General features: G+C 43.4%; 1 protein-coding gene across 2 annotated transcripts in view; it reads left to right on the top strand.

The window, feature by feature from the left end:
- LOC106587530 (cGMP-inhibited 3',5'-cyclic phosphodiesterase B) overlaps positions 1-22,199 on the top strand; it is a 93,761-nt gene that overhangs the window by 60,827 nt on the left and 10,735 nt on the right. The window contains exons 2-9 of one of the 2 annotated variants that reach the window (XM_045708937.1): positions 14,291-14,341; positions 16,612-16,860; positions 17,183-17,331; positions 19,711-19,814; positions 19,948-20,161; positions 20,307-20,404; positions 20,629-20,783; positions 21,838-21,966. In XM_045708937.1, coding sequence (XP_045564893.1) covers positions 14,291-14,341; positions 16,612-16,860; positions 17,183-17,331; positions 19,711-19,814; positions 19,948-20,161; positions 20,307-20,404; positions 20,629-20,783; positions 21,838-21,966 — 1,149 coding nt within the window. Of the gene's footprint in view, positions 1-14,290; positions 14,342-16,611; positions 16,861-17,182; positions 17,332-19,710; positions 19,815-19,947; positions 20,162-20,306; positions 20,405-20,625; positions 20,784-21,837; positions 21,967-22,199 lie in introns of both variants that reach the window. The other variant, XM_045708936.1, reaches the window with a different exon arrangement.

The following is a 22,199-nucleotide window of genomic DNA, read 5'->3' as shown; positions in this document are numbered from 1 at the left end:
CAGCATCTAGTAAAGATGAGGTCAAGCGTATTGCCTGCCTTGTGAGTAGGGGGGGAAGGTGAGAGGGTGAGGTCGAAAGAGGAGAGGAGTGGAAAGAAGGAGGCAGAGAGGAATGAGTCGAAGGTAGACGTGGGGAGGTTAAAGTCACCCAGAACTGTGAGAGGTGAGCCATCCTCAGGAAAGGAACTTATCAAGGCGTCAAGCTCATTGATGAACTCTCCAAGGGAACCTGGAGGGCGATAAATGATAAGGATGTTAAGCTTGAAAGGGCTGGTAACTGTGACAGCATGGAATTCAAATGAGGAGATAGACAGATGGGTCAGGGGAGAAAGAGAGAATGTCCACTTGGGAGAGATGAGGATTCCAGTGCCACCACCCCGCTGGCTCGATGCTCTAGGGGTATGCGAGAACACGTAGTCAGACGAGGAGAGAGCAGTAGGAGTAGCAGTGTTATCTGTGGTGATCCATGTTTCCGTCAGCGCCAGGAAGTCTAGGGACTGGAGGGTAGCATAGGCTGAGATGAACTCAGCCTTGTTGGCCGCAGACCGGCAGTTCCAGAGGCTGCCGGAGACCTGGAACTCCACGTGGGTCGTGGCGCGCTGGGACCACCAGGTTAGAGTGGCAGCGGCCACGCGGTGTGGAGCGTTTGTATGGCCTGTGCAGAGGAGAGAGAACAGGGATAGGCAGACACATAGTAGACAAGCTACAGAAGAGGCTACGCTAATGCAAATGAGATTGGAGTGACAAGTGGACTACACGTCTCGAATGTTCAGGAAGTTAAGCTTACGTTGCAAAAATGTTATTGACTAAAATGATACAGTACTGCTGGCTGGTGGAGTAGGCTAGCTAGCAGTGGCTGCGTTGTTGACTTTGAACGTGTAGCTGGCTAGGTAACCTCGGTAGTTTCAGTACTACACCTTGTCATGATACAAAGCAACTTTGTAGCTAGCTAGCTAACATAACACTAATCAAGACGTTCCTTGTAGTGTATTTAGTTTCAACAATGCTGCTCGTCGGTAATAGTTGGCTAGGTTAGGAAAAATGGCGTCGCGGGGGACGGAAATAGCTGGCTAGCTAACCTCGATGGCTGGCTAGCTAACAATTATCAATTAACAATTATCAAGCTATGACAAAGACAACTAGGTAGCTAGCTAGGTAACACTGCACTAGTCAAATCGTTCCGTTGTGAAGTATTAGTAACTACAGCGCTGCTAGTCGGTAACGGATGGCTGGGGTTAATGGCAGTGGGTTAATGATGACTAGGTGTGTTGAGTAAGTCTGGCGCCGCGTCGCGGCTGGCTAGCACACCTCGATAATACTCAAACTCAAACTACACAATTATCTTAGATACAGAGACAGCACAGACAACTATGTAGCTGGCTAACTAACACTAACACCACACTAATCAAGTCGTTGCGTTGTAGTGTAATAGTTTCTGCGGTGCTGCTAGTCGGTAGAAGTTGGCTAGCTAACAGTGATGACTAGCTAGCTAGCAGCTAGCAGTGTTGACTACGTTAGGAGGACGAAGATAGCTAGCCTCGATAATTACTCAGTTACTCTAAACTACACAATTATCTTTGATACAAAGACGGCTATGTAGCTAGCTAAGAAGAATTGCTCAGATCAAACAAATCAAGCCGTTGTAATGTAGCGAAGTGGAATATTACCTGTGGAGCGAAGCGTGGTGCGACTGCAAACTGTTGCCACAAAGTTGGAAGCACAGAATTGTCTAGAATGTCATTGTATGCTGTAGCGTTAAATGTCCCTTCACTGGAACTTAGGGGCCTAGCCCGAACCATGAAAAACAGCCCCAGACCATTATTCATCCTCCAACAAACTTTACAGTTGGCACTATGCATTGGGGCAGGTAGCGTTCGCCTGGCATCCACCAAACCCATATTTGTCCGTCGGACTGCCAGATGGTGAAGCGGGATTCATCACTCAAGAGAATGCGTTTCCACTGCTCCAGAGTCCAATGGCGGCGAGCTTTACACCACTCCAGCCGACACTTGGCATTGCGCATGGTGATTTTAGGCTTGTATGCGGCTGCTCGGCCATGGAAACCCATTTCGTGAAGCTCCCGAAGAACAGTTATTGTGCTGACATTGCTTCCAGAGGCAGTTTGGAACTCGGTAGTGTTGCAACAGACGACAGATGATTTTAAAGTGCTACGTGCTTCAGCACTGGCCGGTCTCATTCTGTGAGCTTGTGTGGCCTACCACTTCCCGGCTGTTTCCACTTCCCAATAACAGCAGTTACAGTTGAGCGGGGCAGCTCTAACATGCCAGAAATTTGACGAACTGACTTGTTGGAAAGGTGGCATCCTATGACTGTGCTATGTTGAAAGTCACTGAGTTCTTCAGTAAGGCCATTCTACTGCCAATTTTTGTCTATGGCAGTGGTTCCCAAACTTTTTATAGTCCCCTTCAAACATTCAACCTCAGCTGCGTACCCCCTCTAGCACCAGGGTCTGCGCACTTTCAAATGTTGTTTTTTGCCATCATTGTAAGCCTGCCACACACACTATACGATACATATATTAAACATAAGAATGAGTGTGAGTTTTTGTCACAACCTGGCTCGTGGGAAGTGACAAAGAGCTCTTATAGAACCAGGGCACAAATAATAATCAATAATTCTTGTCTTTATTTAACCATCTTACATATAAAACTGTATTTGTTCATAAAAAATTGTGAATAACTCACCACAGCTTAATGAGAAGGGTGTGCTTGAAAGGATGCACATAACTCTACAATGTTGGGTTGTATTGGAGAGAGTCTCAGTCTTATATCATTTTCCACACACAGTCTGTGCCTGTATTTAGTTTTCATGCTAGTGAGGGCCGAGAATCCACTCTCGCATAGGTACGCGTTTGCGAAGAGCATCAGTGTCTTAAAAGCGCGATTTGCCAAGGCAAGAAACTCTGAGCGCAGCCCAATCCAGATATCTGGCAGTGGCTTCTGATTAAATTACATTTTCACAGAACCGCTTGTTGCACTTTCGATGAGGCTCTCTTGTTCAGATATTGGTAAGTGGACTGGAGGCAGGGCATGAAAGGGATAACAAATCCAGTTGTTTGTGTCGTCCGTTTCGGGAAAGTACATGCGTAATTGCGCACCCAGCTCACTCAGGTGCTTCGCTATATCACATTTGACATTGTTCGTAAGCTTGAGATCATTTGTACACAAAAAATCATACAATGATGGAAAGACCTGTGTGTTGTCCTTGTTAATGCAGACAGAGAAGAGCACCGACTTTTTAATCATAGCCTCATATTTGTCCCGCACATTGAATATAGTTGCGGGGAGTCCCTGTAATCCTAGATTCAGATCATTCAGGCGAGGAAAAAACATCACCCAGATAGGCCAGTCGTGTGAGAAACCAGTCATCATGCAAGCGTCAGACAAGTGAAAATTATAGTCAGTAAAGAAAACTTTAAGCGTGTCTCTCAATTTAAAAAAAACATGTCAATACTTTGCCCCTTGATAACCAGCGCATTTTTGTATGTTGTAAATGTGTTACATGGTCGCTGCCCATATCATTTCATAATGCAGAAAATACACAAGAGTTCAGGGGCCTTGCTTTAACAAAGGTAACCATTTTCACTGTAGTGTCCAAAACGTCTTTCAAGCTGTCAGGCATTCCCTTGGCAGCAAGAGCCTCTCGGTGGATGCTGCAGTGTACCCAAGTGGTGTCGGGAGCAACTGCTTGCATGCGCGTTACCACTCCACTATGTCTCCCTGTCATGGCTTTGCGCCATCAGTACAGATACCAACATGTTGACCACCAAAGTCCATTTGATGTCACAAAGCTGTCCAGTACTTAAAAAATATCCTCTCATGTTGTCCTGGTTTCCAGTGGTTTTCAGAAGAGGATGTCTTCCTTAATTGACCCCCTGAAAACGTAACGGACATATACCAGGAGCTGTGCCAGGCCCGCCACGTCTGTTGACTCATCCAGCTGTAACGCATATAATTCACTGGCTTGTATGCGAAGCAGTAATTGTTTCAAAACATCTCCTGCCATGTCACTGATGCGTCATGAAATGGTGTTGTTTGATGAAGACATTGTCTGTATAGTTTTTTTGGGCCTTTTCCCCCAGCATTGTCCCAGCCAAATCCGCTGCAGCAGGAATAATTAAGTCCTCCACAGTAGTTTGGGACTTGCCTGTTCTAGCAACTCGGTAGCTCACCATATAAGAAACTTCTAGCCCCTTCTTATTAATGGTATCTGTTGCTTTTATACATGTCTTACTACTCAAAAGTCGTCTTTATTCTCGCTCAAAAAACTCCTGTGGCTTATTTTTCAAATTGTCATGTTTCGTTTCTAAATGTCTGCGCAAGATTGAAGGTTTCCTGCCAGAGAGTAACGGTTAATGTGATTGGATGTTAATTATTTGACTAGGCTACCTGTATTTGACATGTGTTGTTATTTCGCTGAACACTAGATGGTTTAATTTTATTTTTGCCAGTGAACCGAGGCTACTCAGGCGAGAAAAAAACCTCACCCAAATGTATAGCCCCGTTGGAAAATATAAATGTACTGTTTGAAAACATATATATATTTATTATTATTTATATATATATTTATTATTATTTATGTGAATCACATTTTTATTATTATTTATGTGAATCACATTTTTATTATTATTTATGTGAATCACATTTTTATTATGGTGTACCCTGACGGCATTGCGCGTACCCCTGGGGTGTGTGTGTGTGTGTGTGTGTGTGTGTGTGTATGTATATGTATATATATGTATATGTATGTATGTATGTATGTATACATACATACATATATATATATATACACACACACACACACACACACACCAGGGGACGCGCAATGCCGCTAGGGTACACCATAATAAAAATGTGATTCACATAATAATAATAATAATGTCATGCACAAAGAATTTGTCATGCACAAACTAGATGTCTTAACCGACTTGCCAAAACAATAGTTTGTTAACAAGAAATTTGTGGAGTGGTTGAAAAACTAGTTTTAATGACTCCAGTGTTTGTAAACGTCCGACTTCAACTTATGTGAATCCATGCAATACAGCCATGCAATATATATATACAGCCATGTACGCCAAATAAAAATGTGATTCACATAAAAAAAAATATATATATATATATATATATATATATATATTACATTTTTTAAACATATTTTTTTATGTAAATCACATTTTTATTTGATGTACCACCGACGGCATTGCGTACCCCAGTTTGGGAATACCTGGTCTATGGTGATTGCATGGCTGTGTGCTCGATTTTATACACCTGTCAGTAGCGGGTGTGGCTGAAATAGCCTAATCGACATACTTTTCTATATATAGTGTATGCAACCCACCACTTGCTTTCGGTTGTATTTAGCAAAATGTGAAATTGTGTTTTTTACATTGGATAACATAGAGACTCAGAGCTAGAAAATGGTACATCATACACTGCAGTTGAGGAACAATGGGGAAGTAATTCTGCTTTGAAAGTTGATAAACTTGTAAACACACTTTTGAGAAAATGGTCCTTGAAAATGTTGGTACACCGACTTGAGAGTTCTTGTTTGTCTACACCCATTCATCATCGTTCACACCCTCTTAAGTCTTAGCCCCACCCATCTCTTTGAGGATTCACATGTGAGTAGTGTTTCAAAAAAACAAAGCTTTCAAAACTAAGTAGTAGCCTACAATAAGGAAAAACTCCATCTAGTCCTTGGTCTATATCCTAATCTGATTTTGGTGCAGGTCATGTTCTTCACATTACCGTCTTTGGTAAACACACACTATATCAAACTAAATCTAAGTTTATTTGTCACATGCACAGGATACAGAAGGTGTAAACGATACAGTGAAATGGTTACTTTCATAGTAGCAATATCAAAGACAGAACGTGTCCAAATAAAACTATTTGATAAATTATGTTTGGGAATACTTTGGAACATATTTCCAAAATTCAAATAAATTTGAGCAGATTTTTGTTTTGCTAAAACAGCCAAATAAAACCACGCGGGCCACCAGTTGGGGAACTCTGGTCTATGGTGTGGCAAGCTGTCTGTCTGCAGACTGCAGCAGAGTAGTTAGATGTCAGTTTTGTTTGTGGGGATGTGGCTGACTGTGGTGGGGATATTGATGGTTAAGGCCAGGCAGCCATCAGTCATCAAAGGATATGGCTGGTGTTGCAGCAGGGCCAGGGTGTGTTATAGGGTGGGGCGGGTTGGGTGGGCCCGGTTGAGGGCTGTAGCGTGTCAGTGTGGAGTTATTCGGCTCCCTGTCATAACCCAGGGCTAGGGGCAGGCAGGTGAGAAACGCACATGCTGACACTTTCCCCTCTCCCAGCCACTCATCACACACAGCTCCCTCCTCACAAATACCTCAACCACCTCACGTCACACCAAGAACCAAAACACCTAACAAATTCTGTCTCCTCAATCAATGAACTATTTGAGATTTTTTATTACGCTGAACAAAAATATAATATAAACGCAACATGCAAATTGTTGGTTCCTTGTTTCTTGATCTGAAGTAAAAGATCCCAGAAATGTTTCATACGCAAATGTTGTGCACAAGTTTGTTTACATCCCTGTTAGTGAGCATTTCTCCTTTGCCAAGATAATCCATCCACCTGACAAGTGTGGCATATCAAGAAGCTGATTAAACGGCATGATCATTACAGAGGTGCACCTTGTGCTGGGGACAATAAAAGGTCACTCTAAAATGTGCAGTTTTGTCACACAACACAATGCCACAGATGTCTCAAGTATTTAGGGAGCATTCAATTGGCATGCTGACTGCAGGAATGTCCACCAGAGCTTTTGCAAGAGAATTGAATGTTAATTTCTATACCATAAGCCGCCTGCAACGTCGTTTTAGAGAATTAGGCAGTATGTCCAACCAGCCTTACAACAACAGACCACATGTAAGCACACCAGCCCAGGACCTCCACATCCGGGTTATTCACCTACGGGATCATCTGAGATCTGCCACTCGCACTCGGTTAGCACAACTGAAGAATTTCTGTACAAAATGTCAGAAACCGTCTCAGGAAAGCTCATCTGCATGCTCGTGATCCTCACTAGGGGTCTTGACCTGACTGCAATTTGGCGTCGTAACCGACTTCAGTGGGCAAATGCTCACCTTCGATGGCCACAGACACGCTGGAGAAGTGTGCTCTTCATGGCTGAATCCCGGTTTCAACTATACTGGGCAGATGGCAGACAGCGTGTATGGTGTCATGTGGGTGATCAGTTTGCTGATGTAAACAGAGTGCCTCATGGTGGCGGTGGGGTTATGGTATGGGCAAGCATAAATATGGACAATGAACACAATTACATTTTATCGATGGCAATTTGAATGCACAGAGATACCATGACGAGATCCTGAGGCCCATTGTTGTGCCATTCATCTGCCGTCATCACCTCATGTTTCAGCATGATCATGCACGTCCCCATGTCGCAAGAATCTGTACACAATTCCTGGAAGCTGAAAATGTCCCAGTTCTTCCATGGCCTGCATACTCACCAGACATGTCACCCATTGAGTATGTTTGGAATGCTCTGGATCGACGTGTTACGACAGTGTGTTCCAGTTCCTGTGAATATCCAGCAACTTTGCACAGACATTGAAGAGGAGTGGGACAACATTCCACAGGCCACAATCAACTCTATGCGAAGTATATGTGTCACGCTGCAGGAGGCAAATGGTGGTCACACCAGATACTGACTGGTTTTCTGATCCACGCCCCCTACCTTTTGTTTAGGTATCTGTGACCAAGTCATGAAATCCATAGATTAGGGCCTAAATTGACTGATTTCTTTATATGAACTGTAACTCATTAAAATCTTTGAAATTGTTGCATGTTGTGTTTATATTCGCCACATTTCACCTGAGCTGTAAACATATGATCAGCCTGGTATATTAGGAATTAGGCCCTCTATTGTGACTGTATCAGGCCCTCTATTGTGACTGGATCAGGCCCTCTATTGTGACTGGATCAGGCCCTCTATTGTGACTGGATCAGGCCCTCTATTGTGACTGGATCAGGCCCTCTATTGTGACTGGATCAGGCCCTCTATTGTGACTGGATCAGGCCCTCTATTGTGACTGGATCAGGCCCTCTATTGTGACTGGATCAGGCCCTCTATTGTGACTACATCAGGCCCTCTATTGTGACTGGATCAGGCCCTCTATTGTGACTGGATCAGGCCCTCTATTGTGACTGGATCAGGCCCTCTATTGTGACTACATCAGGCCCTCTATTGTGACTATATCAGGCCCTGTATTGTGACTGTATCAGGCCCTCTATTGTGACTATATTAGGCCCTATATTGTGACTATATTAGGCCCTATATTGTGACTATATTAGGCCCTATATTGTGACTATATTAGACCCGATATTGTGACTATATTATGTCCTCTACTGTGACTGTATCAGGCCCTCTATTGTGACTATATCAGGCCATATATTGTTACTCTATTAGGCCCGATATAGTGAAAGGCAAAGGGTGGCTACTTTGAAGAATCTCAAATATAAAATATATTTTGATTTGTTTAACACTTTTTGGGTTACTACATGATTCCATATGTGTTATTTCATAGTTTTGATGTCCTCACTATTATTCTACAATGCAGAAAATAGTACAAAAAAAATAAAGAAAAACCTTGAATGAGTAGGTGTTCTAAAAGTTTTGACCGGTAGTGTGTATTAGACCCGATATTGTGAATATATTAGGCTCTATATTGTGACTATATTAGGCTCTATATTGTGATTATATTAGACTCTATATTGTGACCATATTAGGCCCTATATTGTGACTATATTAGGTTCTATATTGTGATTATATTAGACTCTATATTGTGAATATGTTAGGCACAATATTGTGTCTATATTAGGCTCTATATTGTGACTATATTAGGTTCTATATTGTGACTATATTAGGCTCTATATTGTGACTATATTAGGCTCTATATTGTGTCTATATTAGGCTCTATATTGTGACTATATTAGGCTCTATATTGTGACTATATTAGGCTCTATATTGTGACTATATTAGGCTCTATATTGTGACTATATTAGGTTCTATATTGTGGCTATATTAGGCTCTATATTGTGACTATATTAGGCTCTATATTGTGACTATATTAGGCTCTATATTGTGACTATATTAGGCCCTATATTGTGACTAAATTAGGCCCTATATTGTGACTAAATTAGGCCCTATATTGTGACTATATTAGGCCCTATATTGTGACTATATTAGGCCCTATATTGTGACTATATTAGGCCCTATATTTTAACTATACTGTGCCTATATCAGGCCCTATATTGTAATTATATTGTGACTATTGTGACTTTATCACGCCTCCATTGTGACCGTCTCATAAGAATGTCCCAGTATGTTTACCTCCATTTGAATTTACAAGTAGAGTTGTGTTAAAATAGGAGAGGATGTAGCATAGCTTGATTTACAATCCTCCATATTTGCATTGGAACTGTTGAACACAGTATTGTACCATGTTACATACGTGTGTGTTTATATGTGTAGCCTACTTGGATGTGTTCATCCTCATGACAATCCTTTTTCTTGTTAAGAATAACACATGATGCTCTCTTTTGACCTAAAAACTGGTGAATCTGTAATTAGGCAGGTGTGTGTGTGCATAATGTTGTTGTTACACACACAGTGGCTAGCTAACAGGCCTGTGTATTGTGGCCATTGAACTCTGCTGTTGACCCACATTCCCCTGTCTCTGGAACTGTGTTACATTCACTGTCAAATCATGTGTGAACAGAGCTTGGCATTTTTTGTGTGAGACTACATGTTGAGGTGAAGAAGAACATGGAGTGTACAGAGAGATACGAACAGGCCGTACGCGTTTGTGTGTGTGTGTGTGTGTGTGTGTGTGTGCGTGCGTGCTCACAGAGGTGTGAACAAAGCGTCAGAGGGACACACGTGTCTGAGGAACACACTCCCTAGCTCCAGTCTGACAGCTAGGCCAGCAGCACGTCTCGACTGCGTCATCCACTACACTCCATGGCAGCCTCGCATTCTCCCTCCCTCTCTCTACCTCTCCCTCTTTGTCACTCCCTCTCTCTCGTCTCGCCCTCTCTCCTCACACTCTCCCTCCCTCCGACCCATCTCTCTCTCTCCTCCGCCCCGCTCTCTCTGTAAACAAGCAGACGTCCGACAGATCTTTCCTCCGGCCCTCTCCCGCCATCCCGTCGCCATGGCGTTTGGAGCATTGTTTGCTGGCCTCTGTTGAGTTGCCATGGCAGTGCTTATTTGCTGTACTAAATGTTTGGCTGCGTTGTACAGATTCTGATGACAAACACGGAGCGTCCCGGTCTGATCAATGAAACTGTCTCTGATTGGAGAGGAAGGAACGAGGCCTCTCATAGACGCGCAGCACAGATACATTTGTCATCCAATCTAACCTATTTAATGGCCTCGTATTCTTTGTGTCTGGTGTCTTTTGATGCAGATAAAATATGTTTTGGGATGACATTCCCTTGAGATAAATGCTTTGGTTTCTGTGTTCATTCAGAGGATCTCTGGTCGCAATTCTTGGTCTCTGATGCTCAATTATTATTTAGAACAACACTGGTATCACTCACACTGCCAGGGTGCATCACTCCTCACTACACCTGCTCTCACACTCTGTAGCAGTCTACTACTGAACACACAACCTAGACTAAGGGTCTTGTGCAATCACAAAGATATCCTTATTTACTCCGTTAGGTAAAGCTAAGAAACAAATGTCTTTGAGGATTACATGTTGGATTAATGTGATTCATGTCAACGTTTACAATTATGTGAAACAAAGAGAACTGGGTAATAAATGCTTTCTTACATTGCAGAAAGGAGGTTGTTTTCATATCCCTGCACTACGTTCCAGTGCATTGGGGACCAGTGAACTAACACTTAAGCATCAAAGATGCACCAATGATTTATAGTGTAATTATATGATATGCCAATGTTCTAATGTTCTCTCAGACAGTTGAGCTTAGTGCATACTGGTCTACTTCAATCTTACATAATGACTAGGCTTATACTGCCTGGGATTGGGCTTTGTGTCTATTTAGATGTGAATTGCTGTGTGTTTTTGTGTTTAAGTCTGAGAGGTGGTCTTTGACTAAAGACTAGAGAGAGCAGAGGCCTTGAAGTGTGTCCATCCATCCACATGCCTCTAGCACACCCCCTTGTGGCCAGTAGAAAGACTACATGCTCTCTGAGTCTTGAGGGAATGAGTGTTTGCTCTCTGGGTTTAACATGACGACTAACCTGTGTGTTCCTTCCTCCCTGAGAGGACATGTATAGACCTAATGATCACCCAGTATGATGGCAAACTGCTCCTAAGACACACTTACTTCAGGACAGACGGTTCTTCTCTGTCTAGACTATAGATCATTCACAGATACTGTTGGGTGTTTGTTACTGTTATTTTATTCTTCCCAGAAGTGGTAGTTTGACAATTTAAACAAATTTATATGCAATATCCTATTTAAAATGTTTTATTGGAGTGTAAATACTGTCCAAAATGTAGCCAGACCAGTGAATTAAATAATATCAACAAATGGCAAAAATGGTATCGTTAGCGTTCATTTCTAGAGGTTGTACTGCAGATCTAGGCCTATCTAAACCAATTCACACCTACTGTAGATCTAGTTGTTGCAGTGTGTAGTAAGTAAACCTACGACCCAGTATGTGACAACGGAAGTTTAACACTCGTGGCATAGTAGCAGTTTGTCTGTGTGAGACTGAGCTCCTGTTTGGTGACTTTTCTCTGACAGATCATGTGGAAATGCTGGTCATTGACGTAATGGGGGCTAGATAATATCTGAGAGCAACATTGTTGACGTTTCATTGTGGTCGGCTGGTCGCGGTGGTTTGCTTTTTGTGTTTTTCCTTTCTACAAAAGGCATAAGTTAGACACAATAGCTCTCTCTGTGTATGTAGGCCTAAATAACACTACAGTAGTTGAAAGTCCACAGTTTGGTAATTCGTCTATATAAGCTGTTTGACCTGATTCTATCATACCATCATGTGTTTACTTTAGGTTAACTGCTAGAGGTGAATAAAGTAACAACACTATCTCGTTGACCTTTTTAATATGCTACAACAGTTACACTATGTCTAATGTTGTAAAATAGACTGTTCCTCATTGACCTATTTAATATGCTACAACAGTTACACTATGTCTAATGTTGTAAAATAGACTGTTTCTCATTGTGGACCTATTTAATATGCTACAACAGTTACACTATGTCTAATGTTGTAAAATAGACTGTTCCTCATTGTGGACCTATTTAATATGCTACAACAGTTACACTATGTCTAATGTTGTAAAATAGACTGTTCCTCATTGACCTATTTAATATGCTACAACAGTTACACTATGTCTAATGTTGTAAAATAGACTGTTCCTCATTGACCTATTTAATATGCTACAACAGTTACACTATGTCTAATGTTGTAAAATAGACTGTTTCTCATTGACCTATTTAATATGCTACAACAGTTACACTATGTCTAATGTTGTAAAATAGACTGTTCCTCATTGTGGACCTATTTAATATGCTACAACAGTTACACTATGTCTAATGTTGTAAAATAGACTGTTTCTCATTGACCTATTTAATATGCTACAACAGTTACACTATGTCTAATGTTGTAAAATAGACTGTTCCTCATTGTGGACCTATTTAATATGCTACAACAGTTACACTATGTCTAATGTTGTAAAATAGACTGTTTCTCATTGTGGACCTATTTAATATGCTACAACAGTTACACTATGTCTAATGTTGTAAAATAGACTGTTCCTCATTGTGGACCTATTTAATATGCTACAACAGTTACACTATGTCTAATGTTGTAAAATAGACTGTTTCTCATTGTGGACCTATTTAATATGCTACAACAGTTACACTATGTCTAATGTTGTAAAATAGACTGTTCCTCATTGACCTATTTAATATGCTACAACAGTTACACTATGTCTAATGCTGTAAAATAGACTGTTCCTCATTGACCTATTTAATATGCTACAACAGTTACACTATGTCTAATGTTGTAAAATAGACTGTTCCTCATTGACCTATTTAATATGCTACAACAGTTACACTATGTCTAATGTTGTAAAATAGACTGTTTCTCATTGTGGACCTATTTAATATGCTACAACAGTTACACTATGTCTAATGTTGTAAAATAGACTGTTCCTCATTGACCTATTTAATATGCTACAACAGTTACACTATGTCTAATGTTGTAAAATAGACTGTTCCTCATTGACCTATTTAATATGCTACAACAGTTACACTATGTCTAATGTTGTAAAATAGACTGTTTCTCATTGACCTATTTAATATGCTACAACAGTTACACTATGTCTAATGTTGTAAAATAGACTGTTCCTCATTGTGGACCTATTTAATATGCTACAACAGTTACACTATGTCTAATGTTGTAAAATAGACTGTTCCTCATTGTGGACCTATTTAATATGCTACAACAGTTACACTATGTCTAATGTTGTAAAATAGACTGTTCCTCATTGTGGACCTATTTAATATGCTACAACAGTTACACTATGTCTAATGTTGTAAAATAGACTGTTTCTCATTGACCTATTTAATATGCTACAACAGTTACACTATGTCTAATGTTGTAAAATAGACTGTTTCTCATTGTGGACCTATTTAATATGCTACAACAGTTACACTATGTCTAATGTTGTAAAATAGACTGTTCCTCATTGTGGACCTATTGTATTAGAACTGATGCATGTGTTGAAGTACTTCACCTCTTATGATAAAACAACAATAGTTCGACTATTTGCATTATGTGCCCCCCCAACCCCTTTTTTACGCTGCTGCTACTCTCTGTTTATCATATATGCATAGTCACTTTAACTATACATTCATGTACATACTACCTCAATTGGGCCGACCAACCACTGCTCCCCCACATTGGCTAACTTTTCACTTTTCACTTTTCTATCTGCATTGTGTCCCACCCACCACCCGCCAACCCCTCTTTTACGCTACTGCTACTCTCTGTTCATCATATATGCAAAGTCACTTTAACCATATCTACATGTACTACATACTACCTCAATCAGCCTGACTAACCGGTGTCTGTATGTAGCCTCGCTACTTTTATAGCCTCGCTACTGTGTGTGTGTGTGTGTGTGTGTGTGTGTGTGTGTGTGTGTGTGTGTGTGTGTGTGTGTATATATGTGTACACACAAGGCCTCCTGACTGATGTGTGTGTTTCTCTCTTTCAGATGATTCTATGGGACTGGGACCTGAAGCAGTGGTACAAGCCCCAGTATCAGGTTAGTGTTTTCTCTGACTGACTGACTGACTGACTGACTGACTGAATATAGTCATCTGGCTGGATACTGGTACAGTATATCATATACTCATCTGGATACTGGCTACAGTATATCACTGTTAGAGCACATGTGCAGTCTATCATCTCACATTAGGGTTGGGGATCATTTCCTATTTTACTTTCAATCCATCCATGGACTGAATTGGAATAACATGAATACAACTATAGATCATCAACCCTCATAGGGTAACAAGAATCCTCACAAGTGAATTAGATTTCCCAGAGAGGGCATTGAATTGACAAAATGTAGGTAAAAGAAGATACTGAATAAAAATGGTATTAGTGTAGCTCACTGTAATTTAGTCATATTTCAAAGAATTGAGGCTGGAATTAATAAGTAGAGGGGTGCATTTTTTTTAGTAACTCCAACCTTTTAGGAAATCAGATGTATCTCGATACATTTTGGAGAGCCTCCATTTAATCTTTCTAATCTAGTATACTGGCCTTGTGTTCCAATTTATTGTCAAATCGCTGTGTTTTTTGTAAGCTGTGTGTGTGTGTGTGTGTGTGTGTAGATGTTTGGACTGTGTGTGTGTGTGTGTGTGTGTTGTCATCCTGTTGGGGTCCACAGTGTTTTGCAGACACGCTGTACAGGTAGATCAACAGGAAGCTGTGCTCCTCTGACTGACGTCTGCCCCACTCATCACTCACCACTCATTGTGGCCACAGAGCCGAGCCTTCAAAGGGCAGCCTAGTTCTCCAAACCCTCTAGTATTTTACATGGGGTCTATCAGCACAGCAGCAGTCAGTAGGATAGGCAGGGTGAAGAGGGGTAGGGGTGCAGGCAGGATCTCCGTCAGCGTCATGACATACACACAACCTCCTAGCTGTCGTCACTGGGCCAGGGAAGTGCTAGCGCTGCACTTTTACTCCACACACAGCCACACACACCAGCACCATGCCCTGCCAGCACCATGCCCAGCCAGCACCATGCCCAGCCAGCACCATGCCCAGCCAGCACCATGCCCTGCCAGCACCATGCCCTGCCAGCACCATGCCCAGCCAGCACCATGCCCAGCCAGCACCATGCCCAGCCAGCACCATGCCCTGCCAGCACCATGCCCAGCCAGTACCATGCCCAGCCAGCACCATGCCCAGCCAGCACCATGCCCAGCCAGCACCATGCCCAGCCAGCACCATGCCCAGCCAGCACCATGCCCTGCCAGCACCATGCCCAGCCAGCACCATGCCCAGCCAGCACCATGCCCAGCCAGCACCATGCCCAGCCAGCACCACTCCCCTTTATTACTGACATCACTGGTCCAAATAGCCTTTCAATTACCCAGCATCAATGCCATGAGCTCAGCACCCGAGCCTGTCTGCCCTTCACACTACCCTCCACTGCTGTATTAAGAGGAGTGACAAATACAGTCCCATCACAATGAGGCCAGCAGTGTCCTGTTACAGCTATCTGACAGTCTACCTGCGTATGTGTGATACCGGTAGATGTCCTGGGCCCAGATTCACTAAACACTTTTTACGCAAAAACTTAAGAAGCTTCTTCTTAATAAGAAAAAGAAGTTCATTGGTGCAGATCCTCAAAAATGTCTTAAGAATTCATGATTTTTCTCATGAACTTCTCAGATGTCTTCTTACGAACTTCTTAACTATCTTAAGATGATTGTCGTTAGACAGCTAGCTGGATGGGTTGCCTATCTAGCAATGGCAATCATGTTAGCATATTTATAATTGGGATTAATGGTCTAAAATATGTTATTGGCTTAAAAACAATTAACACTGAAACTTTCAGATTAAGTTTGTGAGTCAATTGAACATGTTTAATAGCTTTCATTAGCATATTCTTTCACTGCCATGTGTTTAAGACAGGGGTTTAGCTATCTGGGAATTCCAAGAAATTAAATGACTTTATTTTCAAGCATCTCATTTCTACTTCATTTTTTGCTTAAGGAGAAACATAAGAAGAAACATAAAAACATTTCCAAGAACCTTCTGGAGGAATAGCAACTTCGCTTAACTTTCTTCATAAGTCCATAGTTAAGGAAAAAATGGCAATTAAGAAGGAGTTTCTTCTTCAGAAGCTTTTGTGTTTGGTCATTTAAATCCAATCTGGGTTCATTAGAAACAGTGTAAAGGAATGAGGGAAGGACACCAGGCTCTCTTTAGTACAGTATCTACTGTATGTTTGTGTTGTGCTCTGCTAAATGAGGCATCTCTCTGACATGTGTCCCCTTGTCTCCTCCATGTCCCCAGGGAGCGGTAAGCGGTAACGGAGTGGACCTGTCGGTCATCAACGAGGCCAGGAACATGGTGTCTGACCTGCTGATGGACTCGTCCCTGTCGCCACACACCGTCTCGTCCCTGCGCAGCGTCAGCAGCCTCATGGGGACCTTCTCTGGCTCCTGTCGGCCCAGGGTCAACCCCTTCACCCCCTTCCCAGGTTTCTACCCCTGTACCGAGGTGGAGGACCCTGCAGAGAGGGGCGACAGGAAGCCCTTGAAGGTGGGCCCTCCAGCAACCTTCTGAATGTGATACTAGCAGGTCATAACTAACACACAGACAGCAGCCTGCTGAGACTAGCAGGCCAACACATTACCCACTAACACATTATCCACTTATACATGGTATCTTATCCTCATAATGAATGTTCCTCTTCTATGTGTTCACCAGTGTTACGTAGACTTAGTTTTGTTGTTTTTAGTTGTACACCTGCTCTACTCTATGTAACCTGGTGGTGCGCTGAATATAGATCTGCCTTTGACTGTGTTATAGCATCATTGACCATAATGTAATAATGTCTCCCTCCTCCCCTCCACACACCTAGGGTCTTAGCAGCAGGAACAGCCTACCAACCCCCCAACTCCGCCGCGGCTCCACCTCCTCCCCTCTCCCCCCTCTGGAGTCGGCCTCCTCCCGCTGGGAACGCAACAACGGCAAGAGACCGGGACCCCACCCTGACCTCAATATGACCAGGTACGACCACACACACCCTGACCTCAATATGACCAGGTACGACCACACACACCCTGACCTCAATATGACCAGGTACGACCACACACACCCTGACCTCAATATGACCAGGTACGACCACACACACCCTGACCTCAATATGACCAGGTACGACCACACACACACTGACCTCAATATGACCAGGTACGACCACACACACACCCTGACCTCAATATGACCAGGTACGACCACACACACCCTGACCTCAATATGACCAGGTACGACCACACACACACACCCTGACCTCAATATGACCAGGTACGACCACACACACACACCCTGACCTCAATATGACCAGGTACGATCACACACACCTTGACCTCAATATGACCAGGTACTAGCGCACACACACACACACCCTGATACAAATATGACCAGGTACGACCACACACACCTTGACCTCAATATGACCAGGTACTAGCACACACACACACCCTGATCCAAATATGACCAGGTACGACCACACACACCTTGACCTCAATATGACCAGGTACGACCACACACACACACACACCCTGATCCAAATATGACCAGGTACGATCACACACACACCCTGATCCAAATATGACCAGGTACGATCACACACACCCTGATCCAAATTTGACCAGGTACGACCACACACACCTTGACCTCAATATGACCAGGTACTAGCACACACACACACACACCCTGATCCAAATATGACCAGGTACTAGCACACACACACCCTGATCCAAATATGACCAGGTACTAGCACACACACACCCTGATCCAAATATGACCAGGTACGATCACACACACACACCCTGATCCAAATATGACCAGGTACGATCACACACACACACCCTGATCCAAATATGACCAGGTACTAGCACACACACCCTGATCCAAATATGACCAGGTACGACCACACACACCTTGACCTCAATATGACCAGGTACGATCACACACACCTTGACCTCAATATGACCAGGTACTAGCACACACACACACACACACCCTGATCCAAATATGACCAGGTACGAGCACACACACACCCTGATCCAAATATGACCAGGTACTAGCACACACACACCCTGATCCAAATATGACCAGGTACGATCACACACACACACACACACCCTGATCCAAATATGACCAGGTACTAGCACACACACACCCTGATCCAAATATGACCAGGTACTAGCACACACACACCCTGATCCAAATATGACCAGGTACGATCACACACACACACCCTGATCCAAATATGACCAGGTACGATCACACACACACACCCTGATCCAAATATGACCAGGTACGAGCACACACACACACCCTGATCCAAATATGACCAGGTACGATCACACACACACACCCTGATCCAAATATGACCAGGTACTAGCACACACAGGTGGGACTTCAGAGTTCAGACACCAGGTTAAAGACATGCCCCGGTAATTTGGCGACTAATAAGTATTTTTTAAACCTCACGCTTTCAGCTGGATGTGTCAATGTGTAGTTCATACATGCATAATCTATGAGCAGAATTACTGTCTTACCTCAATTAGCCATGAAATCCCTAGTTTGAAAGCGACTTTCATCTGGAAGCTGTGCGGCGCCATTTTCCCTACATGTACCCCTATGTGGGCTAGCCCATTAGCAATTACAGTTTTAGCAAATGAGCTTCAGCCCCTCACCATTTGAGTGACAGCTAGCAAGACACTCACACAGTACAGAGAGAAAGGGAGTAATGACGTGGTGCACATATCTGCACATTTGCGAGGTAGTACAGAGTTTTCGGGGACCACTTTTTGCTCGCGGGCACTACTTTCAGAACTACTGGCCTAAAAGGTATATAAAAGTACTGGAGAATATCTTTCAAGGTCAAGTCATTTTCAACATGGCACACTCCCCATCTTTACCCTGATATGAACAAGCAGGCCCTCCCTCAGCATCACTTTCTTTGTTACCATCTGTCTTTGATTAAACTCCTTGAAGATGTGGTTCCCCTTTATATCCACTGGAGGGCAGTAGTGGTCAAGCTCTGTAAGCTGATATGCCTAACAGATAATGACCATAACATTCCTTCATTCTCTTTGTTCCAACTCTGTTTAGATGACTCACTTGATCTTTTAGGGATCTTTGTCTTCTTCAAGGATACATTTTCAACGTCTTACTTTGAGCAACAAATGAGTCATATAATTAGTGTTACTGTATGCTATGTAACATTTCTTTAAGTTCATCTTTATACATAAGAGCAGGTGTGAAAAAGTTACTTTATAATAGTGTAGATTGAATATGAAAGCGTTTTAACTGATGTTGTCTCATTAGTTCTAGCAGTAAGTGGCATGTTTTTTTGGTGTGTGTGTGTGTGTGTTCCAGCACGGGGTCTCTGTCCAATGGGCCCAATGCTAACCTGTTGACCATCCCTAAGCAGAGGTCCTCCTCTGTGACCCTGACCTACCATGCCGGGCCCAGGAGAGCAGGTGAGACCATGAGGATTTACTGTACACACAGGTCTGATACACTGTGTGGAAGTGGAATGTGTTTTTAAGTTGTTTGACTATCTATCTCTCTCTCTCTCTCTCTCATTTCTCTCCTATCTCTCTCGCTCTACAGGTGCGTCCCCCAGTCTAAGTCCTGTCAGCTCCCCCAGCCACAGTCCTCAAGCGGGAGGTCTCTCCTCCCAGGTCACGCGCCCCCCGGTGGAGTTCCCCGACACAGCTGACTTCCTCACCAAGCCCAGCGTCAACCTGCACAAGCCCCTGGGCTACATCCTCAGCTCCCCTGACTTCCAGGGGCCCTACCGCAGCCCCGCGGCCATGTGCACCAGGTAGGGCAATCTACTACCCCCTTCCCCTACCTCCTCCATTATCTCCTGGTGTTGTAGAGCCAGTTCAGCTGTAGAGTGGAGTTGCATTTCACCATGTGTGTTGATGATGATGACGGCTGTGTTTGTCCCTCTGCTCACCCTGTAGCTGTGGTCGTCAGATGCTGAAAAACATGCCCAGTATGGAGGCGGGGGAGGGACACCTGCCATTCACTGGTCATGCTGAGGCCCAGCGCAGACGCTCAGGTATGACACCTGCTGGAATGTAGCCTCACTCTGTACAGACATAGGCTGCACAGTGTTTTTGGGCACACACCCATGGCTTAGCTTACTGTTTCCACTCTTAAATGACTGAAAACCATTTGGACATGCTGTACCAGAGAGTCAATTCATTAGAATAATGCTTCCCACCGAAATGCGAAATCAGTGGTCAACTCACTGTGATTTGCAATGTGTCTCCTCCACAGCAGGTGAGGGGTCAGAGTTCATGGGGGAGGCACTGATCAGGGAGGAGAGTGTGGAGGCCGAGTCGATGGGGGACAGGAGTCCAGACGCAGGGAGCTGGGGCCAGACAGACGAGGAGGAGCAGAGCCCCACCACAGATCAGCAGACTCAGGAAACAGAGGTACGCAGTGCTACAGTATGCTAAGGGTGCATTCCCACACAAGCTAATGGAGGAGTATGAGCTATGTACCTTTTTGAGAGTGTTTTGGTAGTGTGTTGTTTAGCACAACCTCATGCAACCTGACACGCCTCCCCTCCGCTACTCCAACGCTCCTTTCCCATTGAAATACATTGTGTTGGCTCTGTCATTTTACTCTGTGTTGCCCTGTGTGAATGCACCCTACTGCTAGGCTAACATCCCCGCGCTGCAGACTTAAGAAGCAAAGGTAGGCTACGCTGTTACTTAACAGTAGCTTTGAAGGGATATGTCTCAGTCAATGCTAACACCTTACAGCGTTCGTTAGCCTTCCTGTGTGTAGCATTGCTGCTGCTAAACTATCCCAACCAGGAGAACCCCCCATGAGTGAGATAACACACTCAGGCCAACACATGTAACAGTGTAGCTAGCTATAGGATGTGTCCTCTAGTTAGTTCTGGGAACACAGTAAAGGTTTTCCTCAGACACTCATTGGGTGCATGTCTTTCAGTCTGTTGTGATGTATCTAACAGCCGTGTAAATCCAGTGTGATGGGGGGTAGTGTTGATCTGGCTCTGTCCTGGAATGCCCCCGCCGTTTACTTGGGCTGTGCTCTCACTTACTTTATTGGACAAACCAAGCCTTGTTAAATCAAGCCAGCTGTTAAGACAACTGTGTAGGGTTCATCTGAGGATTCTGTGGGGTAATTCAAAAGTTAATTATTCAAAAGCAACTCATACATAGTCAGTCTGGAGCCTGCTTTCATCCCCTTAACAGAGGAATGAGATTCATAAGATTTACGATGTGGTGTTTTGGATAGTCTGGTTGTCTACGGGCCTGTGTGTGTTTTAATGTGTGTGTCTGTGTGCGTTAATGTAAGTGTGTGTTAATGACGCGTGTGTCTTTGTGTTTTAATATGTATGTGTGTGTGTGTGTGTGCGTGCCTGCCTGCATGCCTGCATGCGTGTATGTGTGTGTTTATCTAAACGTGTGTGTGTGTTTAAAATGTGTGTGTGCTGTGGTCCTCTCCTGCCTGTAGGGTGAGTTCAGACTAGACCCCCTGCTGGAGAACCATGCTGACCTCATGGAGAAGATCAACAGCTGGAACTTCCAGATCTTTGACCTGATGGACAGAACAGGAGGGAAGACAGGAAGAATACTCAGCTACGTCAGTACAACCACATACCAACCATATAGCAACCATCTATCTGTCATTACGCCATGATCTGTTACATCAGGTATTCCCAAACTGGGGCAATGCCGTCGGGGGTACGCCAAATAAAAATATGATTCACATGTCATTTTTTATTTTCTTTTTGAATTGTATTTAAAAAAAAATTATCTTCACATTTTCAAACGGTCCATTTTCCAACGGGGCTATACATTTGGGTGAGGTTTTTT

The sequence above is a fragment of the Salmo salar genome, chromosome ssa26 (assembly GCF_905237065.1).
Source record: "Salmo salar chromosome ssa26, Ssal_v3.1, whole genome shotgun sequence".
Lineage (NCBI taxonomy): Eukaryota > Metazoa > Chordata > Actinopteri > Salmoniformes > Salmonidae > Salmo > Salmo salar.
The sequence above is the reverse complement of the archived record's forward strand: the minus strand, read 5'-3'. Positions and strand labels throughout refer to the sequence as shown.